The sequence below is a fragment of the Ostrea edulis genome, chromosome 7, assembly GCF_947568905.1.
Source record: "Ostrea edulis chromosome 7, xbOstEdul1.1, whole genome shotgun sequence".
Taxonomy (NCBI): domain Eukaryota; kingdom Metazoa; phylum Mollusca; class Bivalvia; order Ostreida; family Ostreidae; genus Ostrea; species Ostrea edulis.
The window spans coordinates 54954787-54967810 of record NC_079170.1 but is presented as its reverse complement, the minus strand read 5'-3'; the positions used below and the strand labels follow the sequence as shown (position 1 = coordinate 54967810).

Sequence of the window (13024 nt, the reverse complement as noted above, 5' to 3'; positions counted from 1 at the left end):
AAATATCTAAAATAAATAAAGGATATGATTAAATAAGTTTCTACCTTTTGGAATATTTATTAGAGTTAGAGTTTAACATTAAGATGTTAAGATTGTAATATATTCTCCAGAGAAGAAATCTACCCTCCCGACCAGAATCATTGAGAGAGTAACCAGGACTATGTATGAAATTGCTGAAGACTTTACCGATGACTCTCCCAAAGAATCTGCAGCCGAGGAAAAAGACACACGGGTCAATATCACAATGTAAGTATCATATCTCTAGGATTATAGACAGAAACAGAGAATGTACAGGTCAATATCACAATGTAAGTATCATTTCTCTAGGATTATAGACAGAAACAGAGAATGTACGGGTCAATATCACAATGTAAGTATCATATCTCTAGGGTTATAGACAGAAACAGAGAATGTACAGGTCAATATCACAATGTAAGTATCATATCTCTAGGATTACACAGAAACAGAGAATGTACGGGTCAATATCACAATGTAAGTATCATATCTCTAGGATTATAGACAGAAACAGAGAATGTACGGGTCAATATCACAATGTAAGTATCATATCTCTAGGGTTATAGACAGAAACAGAGAATGTACAGGTCAATATCACAATGTAAGTATCATACCTCTAGGATTATAGACATAAACAGAGAATGTACTGGTGAATATCACAATGTAAATATCATATCTCTAGGATTATAGACATAAACAGAGAATGTACAGGTCAATATCACAATGTAAGTATCATATCTCTAGGATTAAACAGAAACAGAGAATGTACGGGTCAATATCACAATGTAAGTATCATATCTCTAGGGTTAGACAGAAACAGAGAATGTATGCAGAATGATTATAACTGTCAGTCATGATGCTTGTTTCACTGTTAAAATAGGACAAAAAGCAGAGATCTTTCCACATTCTTCACATTTCAAAAAGTGAAAGAACATTTCAAGTTGTATTAAAAAAGAATAATGTAATGTAGTGTTTTATGAAGTAGAAATGACTTTGACTTTGAAATCAACATTGAAAATGTTATACATGTATATTTAAAATTTTGAATTTAGATTTAGATCTAAAATTTTATTTAAATTTGTATGAAAGACTAAAAAATAGCATTTGTAACTACATGTATGTATGACCTTGATCTTGAATTCAAGATCAAATACATAAGAAACAATTGTTGAAAACCCCAATTGATTATCTTTCATTATACATGTATTAATTCCATATAAGTTCCATATTGGGCCAAAGAACATTTGTTGGAATTAAAAAGGACCTAAACACTTAGAAATATCCTGGATGACCATGACCTAATTTTTAAGGTTAAACATGAAAGAAAAATTCCCAACTGAGCATCTTAATTATACTGACAATATCAGAGTTAGGATATTGTCATTGAAAAAATCCTAAAACACTTGATTACTGGTATATGTGCAAAATCTCATTTCCCTGAGTATCTTAATTAACCTAGTTTTCAAGGTCAAAGGTTATATGCAAATAGTCCCATGTCTGAGCCATCATAAGACTACTCATATTGATGATGAAGTTACCAGTTTAAACAAAGAAACTGGAGACTTTCAGGGGCAATAACTACCCTAAGGGTCATCAGATCTTTTCTACTAAACTTTCATTGAAATATTGTTTTAATGTGAATTCAATTATTTATACAAAGGTTTTGTGTCTCTATGACCCTTGGTTTATAAATATCAATAAAGACAGCTAGGAAGATGAGCTGTTATTGACATTAGTTTGGACATTGATTCTGGTGAATGAGTCATTAAGTTTGAACAGTCATGTTAGATACTTTAAATTTGTTTTTAATTTTGTGTAGTGTATGGTCTTTGATTATAGATACTAGCAGGACATCTGGTGCTAATTACATGAATACTTCTGTGCTTTTATTGAAACTTTTTTCTCAGTTTTCATGATCTTGGAGTGTTGGCCTTTTTCATCCCTTTCTTAGAACAAAAGATATTGTTCTATACCATTCATTCCTCTCTTAACCTAAATATTTGTCTGTGAAAAATGTCCAAAAACTTAGAAAATGTAGGAGAGTATTTGCTTGTTGGACAGTTTTCAGTCCAATATGGCAGAGAGTGTATGCAAAGAACAAAGGGGTACTAACATATCGACTATGATTTTACAGATCCAGGCTACTTGGTGAAATTTTCTGAACGTGGACTTGTAGCCAATAAAGTCAGATTTTCATAGGAAATGAGCAGATTCCAATTTTATGCATCACATGTCAGCCATCAGTAATCTGTAGTAATTGCTATGTCAGACTAATAATATAATAATCAATGCTATTTTGGTTGTGAAAGTGATAAGTTAAAAAATTATCAGATACCAATAGCTCAGTAATTAACAGATTCAATACTCTTTTTCAGCCTTAAAGAAAATGTCAAAAGGTTTGGTAAGGAATTAGATCATTTGACAATTGATTAATCATTTCAGTTTAATCAATTGTGACAATTTATGTTTTCTTCTCATAAATGGAATTTAAGAAGAGAAAGTATAGACTTCTTATGTTTTTTAATAAAGTAATGAGGAAAAGCTTCTTGTTTTTTCATACTCTGTGTAATCTGAGATGTCATGTTGAATTCTAACCCCACAGGCGCTGCATTAAAGCCATACATTAACACAGTAAAAGGAATTCAGGGACTTCTTCATTGGAAATCAGCCCCCTACACACTGGTGGTGTTCATGGTAAGGACCTTATATGACAAGAGCTCTACTTGTCCTCACAAATTGATATTTGTGCTGTTGTTTCAAATTTAAGTGTATTTTGTTAAGTGATTAAACAGGAATTATGACATTATAGACATAACATTTTGTCACCAATTTTGACACAAAATGGCTGTATTTCTCATACTGTTTTTCTTCTTAAAGACACTGAAAGCAGGCTTGAGCAGTTTTTATCTTTAATCATATATGGGGGCCAAGCAATGCTACATATACATAGGTAATCCATTCTGGTTGTCAGGAGATTTTTTCTTCCTCTTATTTTTCAAAGCAAACTTAAAATTGTTGAGGACATCAACTGTGCCATTATTATGATGAAAAATTAATTGTTAAAAGATATGGAAGATAAATCCACAAAATTATATAGCAAAAATGACAGGAGATTAAAATTGAAAATCAGAAAAGGTTATTGAAGAGTCCTACCTTTAGGAGATTAGCCCGTGTAGAGTGTATGTGTCCATGCATGCGTGTGTCGGGATGTCCATGTGTTGACAGTTTTCCAGAAATATGATTTAGCAACGAGACAATGCCATAAGTAAAAACTAAAAGAAAAATGAAAATCTTTCTCTTTTTTTTTGCTTCTTCCCAAGAAGCAGTTGGCCATTATTTCAACTAAACTTCACTCAGTTTGTTCACACCATGCAAGAACCACAAGGGTAGTACGAGTCCAAATGATATACAATGGAGCCTTTGACATGCAACCTAATTCTTGTTGAAATAAACTCTACTAAATTAAATACTTAGCAGTATTACAGACACAATTGCTCAATACAATTGACATTGATTTTAAAATTAAAACTTATATACAATGTACATGTACACTATATGTGTGTACAATCAATCTCAAAATAGTCAATGTAAATAGTCAATGTAAATAGTCAATGTCAATAGTCAATGTCAATAGTCAATGTCAATAGTCAATGTCAATAGTCAATGTCAATAGTCAATGTAAATAGTCAATGTCAATAGTCAATGTAAATAGTCAATGTAAATAGTCAATGTCAATAGTCAATGTCAATAGTCAATGTCAATAGTCAATGTAAATAGTCAATGTAAATAGTCAATGTCAATAGTCAATGTAAATAGTCAATGTCAACTTGCGCTCTGTTGATGTACATCATCAAGGGGTAGCTGAAAGCTTTTGACGATTACATTGGATGCATTATCATTTAGATGGCCATGATAGAAATTGTCCAAGCTGATTTTAATGATTGAACTCCCTAATTCTATTGATAAGCAATCATATCGGGTGCTATCATCAGAATCTCCTCTTGATTTGAATGCTCGTCAACACTAAAACTGACAGAAACTGCATTTATGCTAATCATCCCAAGTGAGATTTCATTATTGCCTGTACAAGTTTATTCAAATTTTGATTATATATATACGGTATCAAAATGTCACGAAAATTATCAAATTAAAATGCATGTAATAAAATTTGGTATGTAAAATACTGTGCATAGAGAATGATTGTTACTTTTATATAACAACTTAGTTAATTTTTTGAGATTATACTGAGCCTTATATAAAATATTAACATAACTAGATTCTTCTTATTCACATTAAAATCACTATTCAAGCCATGTAAATAATAAAAAAAATTGCAAAAGGAGATTTTTGTTTTAGTCGCAAGTTCCTTTTTAAAACATGACAGAAAGGATGTAATCATACACATGCAGTTCTGGAAACGTGAAATAATATAATATATAAATCACTTGTGAATCTGTTAGTTCTGTAAACCCTATTTTATTCACAACAACTTTATTTTTGGATTTACCAGTTCATGACCACTAATTTTCTTGACCAGGATATCTTTTCAAGAGAAATTATAGGACTGGTTCGCAACAAGAAATATTTGCGGTGATGAGAATCTCAATAATTCATCGCACTCGAAAAAAATTGGTTTACAGACCAGACTATACATTTCTTTAAAACTATATACACTTTTTGATCATGACATTGATTTTATTGTCTAAGTGTGCCCTTTGCCACTTTTCTGTCAATATGCACTTTTCATAGTTTTAAAATATATTTTTTTCTTAAAGAATTTTCACTGAATTTGAAATCGACAAACATTTTGGATAGGATATCAAATATGAATATGATATTGTAGGTGTGTTGGATTAAGGTATTGACATTTTACTACAGGTGTATATGTATGCTGTTTGGTGTGGATGGGCTGTCCAGATGTTCATTCTTTGCCTCATCTTTAGACACTTCATTAGTTATCTACAGAGCGTGTAAGTGATTGAATCATGTGATGTGTAAGTGATTGAATCATGTGATGTGTAAGTGATTGAGTCATGTGATGTGTAAGTGATTGAATCATGTGATGTGTAAGTGATTGAGTCATGTGATGTGTAAGTGATTGAATCATGTGATGTGTAAGTGATTGAATCATGTGATGTGTAAGTGATTGAGTCATGTGATGTGTAAGTGATTGAATCATGTGATGTGTAAGTGATTGAGTCATGTGATGTGTAAGTGATTGAATCATGTGATGTGTAAGTGATTGAATCATGTGATGTGTAAGTGATTGAATCATGTGATGTTTGTTATCTTCCTCTGCTCTAATGTTGATTTCATCTTTCTCCTCATTATAACTACATGTATATAAAAGATGAAGCTAACTGTGCATGTTTTTTGTAATGTTTTGACTCTGCCATTATTGCATATTTTCTTACTGTTGATGTCATCTTTTTTTGTTATCAATATATACAGTAAGACAAAGCCAACCATAAGTATTCGATGATGGTTATCAGCTGATTACAAGTATTCGATGATGGTTATCAGCTGATTACAAGTATTCGATGATGGTTATCAGCTGATTACAAGTATTCGATGATGGTTATCAGCTGATCATATATATTGTTTTATAAAACAGTTTTTAGCTCACCTGAGCTGAAAACTCGTGAACTTTTCTGATAACATTTTATCTGGCGTCCTTCTGTCTGTCTATAAACTTTTAACATTTTTTACTTCTTCTTCAGAACCAATGGGTCATTTTCAGTCAAACTTCCCACAAAGCATCCTTGGGTGAAGAAAATTCAATTTTGTTGAAAGGAAAAATCTGAAAACTTGATTTAAAAATCTTCTGAAGATTCACTGGGCCAGAAAAGATTAACTCATTTTAAAGTATCCTCAGTTAGTGCAAATTTTGAATTTGTTCAAATCATGCAGGGGTGGGGGGTGGGGGGGGGGGCCTTTAAGGAGGAGTAAAACATCATCATAATGGCTGTCTTCCTTTTGACAGCAAGACCATGATCAGTCATATTTGTATGCAAGCATAGTGCAGATTCAAGTTAGTTCAAATCATGACTCCCAAGGGTAGATTGGGGCCACAATAGAAGATAGAAGTTTTATTAGATCTTCTGAGCCGAAGGCTCAAAGAGCTAATCATATGGCCATATGTCTGGCGTGCGGTGTGCGTCAACTTTTTGGAAAAAGGGCTATATCTGAAGAACCCCTTGGCCAATTTTTGTCACATTTGTCACAGGGTATCCTTGGCCCAAGGGCTTTCATTTGTATTAAAACTAGGGTTATGAACTATTAACAAGGGGAGATAATTAGGAAAATGCAAACAAAAGTAGTGGTTGCTAAAAAAATCTTCTTCTCAAGAACCACTGGGCAAATTATCACCAAACTTATGCATAAGGATGAGGATAGGTTATAGATATAAAATTGTTCAAGGCATCATCCTGGGGCAAAGGGTGTGGTCTCAAGGTCACTTCAAAGTTGACTTTAAATTTTGTTTTGTTAAAACTTTGATATTTTGCTTAGTATAAGGACTAGGATCATCAAATTTTGTCAGTTGATGTATCTTAGGACCTAATATAATGTTGTCTTAAAAGTAGGTCATGGTGACCTACTTTTTGAATTTCGCAGGTAATTATTATTAAATGGATTTTGATGCATATCTTGGACACTTTTGAGCCTATGATCATCAAAAGTTGTCAGTTGATGGATCATGGGACCTTAAACTGCGTCATGTGAAAAGTATGTCACCATAACCTACTTTCTGAATTTTATGGCTAATCATTTATGAATACATTTTAGGTTGTTATTTCAGATACCGAAAGGTTTAGAATCATCAAACCTTTTTAAGTTGATGCATCTAGAGGCCACGAAACATATTTATAAAAAAAAGTAGGTCACAGTGATCTACTTTTTGAATTTTGCAGACATTCAAATTTCACATTTTCAATTTTAGATGCATATTTTGGACACTATGAAAGCTACGATCATCAAACTTTGTCAGTTAATGCATGTTGAGTCTTCAGAGTATGTTGACTAAAAAGTAGGTCACCGTGATCTATTTTTGGATTTTGACGGCTATATTTGAATATTTCAGATACTATTTGACTTACAATCATCAAACTTTGTCAGTTGATGGGTCTTGAGTCTCTTGAGTCTTCAGTGTGTCGACCAAAAGTAGGTCACCATGACCTACTTTTGGACAGTTACATTTAAATTTTCAGGTACTATTTGACTTAACATTATCAAACTTTGTTAATTGATGAATCTTGGTTAGTGAGAATTTTTGCCTGTTCTACAATGTATCAGAAGAGTGATTCTAGGCCCATGGGCCTCTTGTATTGGAATCTTGGCCCCCATGAGTAGGATGAGAGTCATAATAGGGGATCAGAGTTTACATTGAATATACATGTATATATAGCAGCAACATTGTTTAAGAAATCTTCTCTATAATAGAAGGACCATGATTTAGTCATTAATTTGCAAGCATTAAAATTCTCAGATAGTGCAATAGGGGATAAAAATTTATGTGGTGATATGTAGGGAAACTTTTTCTCAAGATGAACATAGTTGTGGTTAGTCATATTGAATGCAAGCATCCTCAGGTAATGCAGATTGAAGTTTCTCCAAATCATGGCCTGGGAGGGGGAGGGGGTGGTGTTAGGATGGGGCTTCACTAGGGGATAAAATTTGACATTGGAATATATATCATCTTTGAAAATTTTCAATCAAAATCCATTGGCCATGATTAGTCATATTAATATTCAAGCATTGCAATGTAGTGCAAATTCATCAAGCATTGCAATGTAGTGCAGATTCACCTTTGATTTGGGTTGAAAGCAAAATCAACATAATGACTACTGTCTTTATCATTGAAAGACTGATACTGTATAAAAAGTAAATGTGTATCTTAGGAAAAGCAGAAAAAATGTACCAAACTTTTGAATTGATTCACAACCCCCAGGGTTCTGACTCTAGGGCAGATCCAAAACAGCCATATAGTGTTACATGTAATATAGCATGTTATGTAAAGTTTTTCATGAGTATGGGCACTTTCAGGGGCATTTGAATTTTAAGAACATATTGTTTTATACTGTTACTGAATTTTTTTCTCTAGATAGCCCTTGGGGCTAGTGTTACTTTTAACTATATACTCAGTTGACTGATAAGGCTTGTGAGTCTCATGTTTCATGGACCCATGGGTTAGGGTGAGGCTAAAATCACAAATCAAAGTTTACATAATACATGAATATAGGGAGGGGGGACTTTTAAAAAATCTTCTTCTCAGAACAGCAAGGCCATGTATTAAAGTTATATAGACTTTGAAGCATCCCCATATTGTGTGGGTTCAGTATTAGGTGGGGATTATGATATGGGGTGAAAATTTGTTTTGGGTTTAAAGAAGCTAAAAATCTTTTAAAATTCTTCTGAGGAACAGCAGAGCCAAGGTGACTCAGGTGAGTGTTGTGTTACTGGTTTAGCCTTGAAAAAGTTTTTTTTGTAACGTTAATTGCTATTGTATTTCCAGGGGGATGAAGATAAAGTTTAATTTTCTTGACCATGAAGAAGAGAACAATTTGAAAGTAAGTTTACTTCTTGGAAGTTTTATTATGAAGTACAGATGTATTGTGAAGTTATATATTTACGCCCCCTTCAAAGAAGAGGGGATATAGCTTTGCACCTGTCGGTTGGTATGTCAGTCGGTTGAGAACCATTCACTCGAACGTAATGATATTTCATATGTGGGTTGGTTATGAATATAAAGGACCCCTATGGATTTTCAGGTCAAAAGGTCAAATTTCAAGAGTCAATCCACTCTGGACATACATATGTAGGAAGGTACTGTCTGCTCAATCTTTAGGATCCTTTCCTTGACAGACATCAAACTTTGTACACTGGTATATTGTAAGGAGTAGATGACCCTGTTGATTTTGAGGTCACATGGTCAAAGGTCAAGGGTCAAACTGGATATAATAGTATATTGTCTCCTATATGCTTGATTGACATCAAACTTGGTACACTGGTACATCCTAAGGAGTAGATGACCCCTATTGATTTTTTGGTGACATGGTCAAAGGCCAAGGGTCAATCCACTCTGGACATAAAAAAATATTGTCTGCTCAACATCTTGAATTGTTTTGGCACTACATGTACTATCATTACGCCAGTTTCGAGATAAGAGCTCTTCTGTGAAGGAGGTGCATTTAGTGGAACTTTGACTGCCCAAGTGGGACAGAGTTAATGAGAATGACGAATGATAAAATGTATTAAAAGCGGTTTCTCTTTAAATATGTAAATGTAGGAAATACAAAATACCATAGAAAGAAATGTTTTACAAAAGTGGAAACATACATGTATAAACAATATCATATTTGCAAGTAATATCCTGGATATGATACATATGAGCAACAAAATAACGTGATATAATAAGAATTCCATGTATTTAATTACTCCCTGACTACTTATCACTTACTTAGGTTGTGTATCATTCAAATTCGGGTGATGAAATTTGGTATGAGAAACTTCTTGAACACATTCACTCATGCAGTGATGGATATTTGTTCCACTCCCGCATGTAAACAAGTTGTTTTGCACCTTACTATGAACGAGAGTTCTCCAAAGTGAAATAACTCGGATGTATCTCGAAACCGGTGTATTAAATGGTGTATATGTATAACCCTTTTCAATTTTGCACCACGGGAAGCATATATGTTTTACAAATTACAGGAGTAGATTGTGTACCATATATTGGGTTATATTCACAGGAGTAGTTTGTGTACCGTATATTGGGTAATTTTGGCACACTGGAAATGTTTGCATTTTTGATGAGGAAAATTTATCAAAAAGAAAAGTTTCAAAATTTTATTAATATAAATGATACACCTGTTAAATGTAAATTCACCAAAATATGAAGCGCTAAGATTTCAATCTACATACATTTGTATATTTTTTAGCAAAATCTGCTAAATATTCCTGAAGCCAAAATTGCCTGATATACAGCATATGTTGTGTTGTACTTTTTCACACAGAAAGAAGACTCGTCTTTGGGACTATCGGACAAAATTAACTTGGTAGTTCAGATATCAAAGAAAGTGCAAGTAAGATAATTAGCATGACTTTTAACGAGAGGACCATGAGCCACATCATTCAATTGTGCAGTTGCAAATTCCTCATTTAAAAGTTTGAAAACTCGATTGTGGCTTCACCCTAGTCACGGTCTGAATTTACCTGTATTGCCTAAGAAGAATATTGTTGTCTCCATGGGTCATCATCATGTTGTAAACAAATTTGAATCTAAACGACAAGAAAATCCTTGAATATCAACTTGATAAACAAATTAAGTTTGATGGTTCTTTAGAATATACCTGCATTCCTGTATAAATTGTGGGCCTGCCCCAGGGGTCATGACCTGATCAAACTGGAATGCACTCTATATGAAGATGCTTGATATGGTTCTTTCCTATATACATATATTTCTGTGTTAAACTTTAAACCCAGAAATCAGGGGTTACGATTTGAACAAACTTCAATGAGGATGCTTGATATGATTCTGAAGGTTTTTTTTAAAGAATCTGTGACATGTATATATATTTCTATGTTACACCCTAATTGTGGCCTCTTGGGTTATGGGGCGAACTTTGATCTGCACTACAATAGGATGCCATCATATTATTTTCAGAAAGTATACCCCAGTAGGTCTTGAAAAGATTTTCAGAGTTTGGCATCTATGTTGTGTACAAGTAGGATGTTGTTATTGAAGATCTCTTACACGACGTATATACAGCAGAAAAGGTACATGTGCTTGTATAAAAATGACTCCCATATATTTGACATTTTTTTCAATGAAACTTGCTTACTTCAACTAGTGTCTTTAATAACTTAGGGTCAAAGCTCACAAAACAATGTGTTTCTTATATAATGTGATTGAAAACTTTGTCCTTGAGACTATTTCTCTGTGAAACACTGTGCAACACAGGTTTCTTTCTCCATTTTGCACAATGTTCATTGTACAATAGATAGACTTTGAGGATGGCCATCATAAGGTGAAAAAATATCTTTCTCCTCTACTTCAGTTTTCCAAAGGCAGAGAACGTTATCGTGCACCCATGTATTTGTCATAGGCTAAAATTGATGCATGTCTTTGAATTGGATCTCCAGACAGACAATCCACTCTCCCAGGAACATCTACAAATCAAACATTGTGAATTGTTGTACACAGGTGGATGTCCCATTTATCTTTCCATTCTAAAAGCTGCAATGTGCTATTTGTCATTGCCACACTTTCTCCAAAACACAAGGGTACTTGTCAAATTTTGATATACAGTGAAACTTTTCTAAACAAGCCTGCTGCCAGATTGAATGAAATGCCTGGATTAGAGGGGTGGCGGGTTTACAGAGAACTTAGCATTTAATTATATTTTATCTCAATTATCATTTGACCCTGTGCACCAGGAGAACTTGTAAAATTTAATATCAGAACATATGGAGGCCCGAGATGGTCAAGATGACTAGAGAGCTATAGGATGGGTTCGAGTGTGCCATGATTGAAGAGGGAGAACTTAATATCAGAATGGTTCTAGATCAAAATTGGAGTATAGCAGAGACATGTCATGTCAGGCTTCCTGTTCCTACTGACAATAGATTATGTGACAAGAAGAAAGGTTGTAAACAGGAATCAAGTGGAAGTTCATGATAGTACATGTATACAGGTAAACAGATAAAATCATTGAGGCCACTTGCATTTTGACACCTCTGGTCAGTAACATTCTGTCACTTCGAGGAAGCATGTCAGTCTCTTTTCTGAAGCTCTCTCCTTCCTAGTGAAATAGTAGAAGAATTGGTGGATGACTGGGTCTTCCTGTTGACATGAGAAATTTCATCACTATCATACTTAGGAAATCAATACACAGTCACAAATCACATTTCTGTAAACAACTCCTTCCTCCTCAGTGCATCTGATTGCAGACTGTAGTGTTTCTTTTTGGAGGGTACCTTCAATACTAGTGCTAGAGTCTGTAATTTCTGCAAGATGAACACTACACAATGGCATCCAAGACAAAGCATCAACAGCAGAATCTAGCTTATTAGGTCTGTATTTCACTGTGAAGTAAAACTGTGCTCTCTGAGAGACCCAAAGCTGTTCTGATCCTCCAAGCTTACCATGTGCACTTGTCAGAATGTAACTGAGCAGATTATTGTCTGCATTATTTTGAACTTTTCTCCAAATGGAGAGTCCTTGAATTTCTCAGTGACTGCCCACTTAATGACTAACGGCTATAACTTAGATGAGCTGTAGTTCACATCAGTCTTCTCAGACTTTTGCAGTGTGAAATTCACACACCTACCTCTATCTTGGTTTTGCATCACCTTAGCACCAATGTTCCTGTTGGCTAGTATCAGTCTCTACTTTTCAATTCATCAAATGCTGCTTCACAATCCAAGTTCCACAAAGACTAACTTTTCGTTGTTTCCTTTCTTCTGGTTAGCCACTGAAATGAGTCCTTAAAATGGTTTAGTGATTTGGGCAAAGTTACTGAAAAAGTATGTTTTGTAAATTAAAAATCCAAAATGAGATCAAAGGTGTTTCACAGTCTTTGCCAATCCCGCACTACTTTAATCTTATCCAGAGACTCCATCAGCAGAAACTGTGTATCCAAGGTAGCTAATTTTTTCCAGAAACAAGTTGCGCTTCTTTGGACTCAGCTTTAGGCCATACTTGCTTTAGGCCATTCTCATGCAAATGAGGGAAAATGGTATCTTGTCTCCCCACATGTTCATCTAGTATCTTGGAGTAAATAAATAATCTTGTGCAAGTCTGATGAAATCCACTTGCTACGTCACATGTGCTGAACCACTTTGCTCTGTGTAAGGCATCCAATGACTTGTCTATGCGGGCATTGGAAACGCATCCCTCACCGTCTACAAGTTTATCTTTTGATGCTCTAGCTGGATAGGTCTGTCTTTCTTCCTCGCTATGATAAAAAGAGAGTTTAATTTGCTTCAAGCTTCAAACGATGCAATTTTT

The 13024-nt window shown here is 34.2% G+C and overlaps 1 protein-coding gene and 1 long non-coding RNA gene across 3 annotated transcripts in view; one reads left to right on the top strand and one right to left on the bottom strand.

Moving 5' to 3' along the window:
• LOC125655626 (GRAM domain-containing protein 4-like) overlaps positions 1 to 13024 on the top strand; it is a 38517-nt gene that overhangs the window by 11550 nt on the left and 13943 nt on the right. For both annotated transcript variants that reach the window (XM_056144769.1, XM_056144770.1), the window contains 6 exons: positions 111 to 246; positions 2391 to 2416; positions 2618 to 2709; positions 4894 to 4985; positions 8528 to 8582; positions 10029 to 10097. In XM_056144769.1, coding sequence (XP_056000744.1) covers positions 111 to 246; positions 2391 to 2416; positions 2618 to 2709; positions 4894 to 4985; positions 8528 to 8582; positions 10029 to 10097 — 470 coding nt within the window. The remainder of the gene's footprint in view (positions 1 to 110; positions 247 to 2390; positions 2417 to 2617; positions 2710 to 4893; positions 4986 to 8527; positions 8583 to 10028; positions 10098 to 13024) is intronic.
• Positions 1 to 13024, bottom strand: part of LOC130048260 (uncharacterized) — a 30089-nt gene that overhangs the window by 10876 nt on the left and 6189 nt on the right. The window lies entirely within an intron of this gene.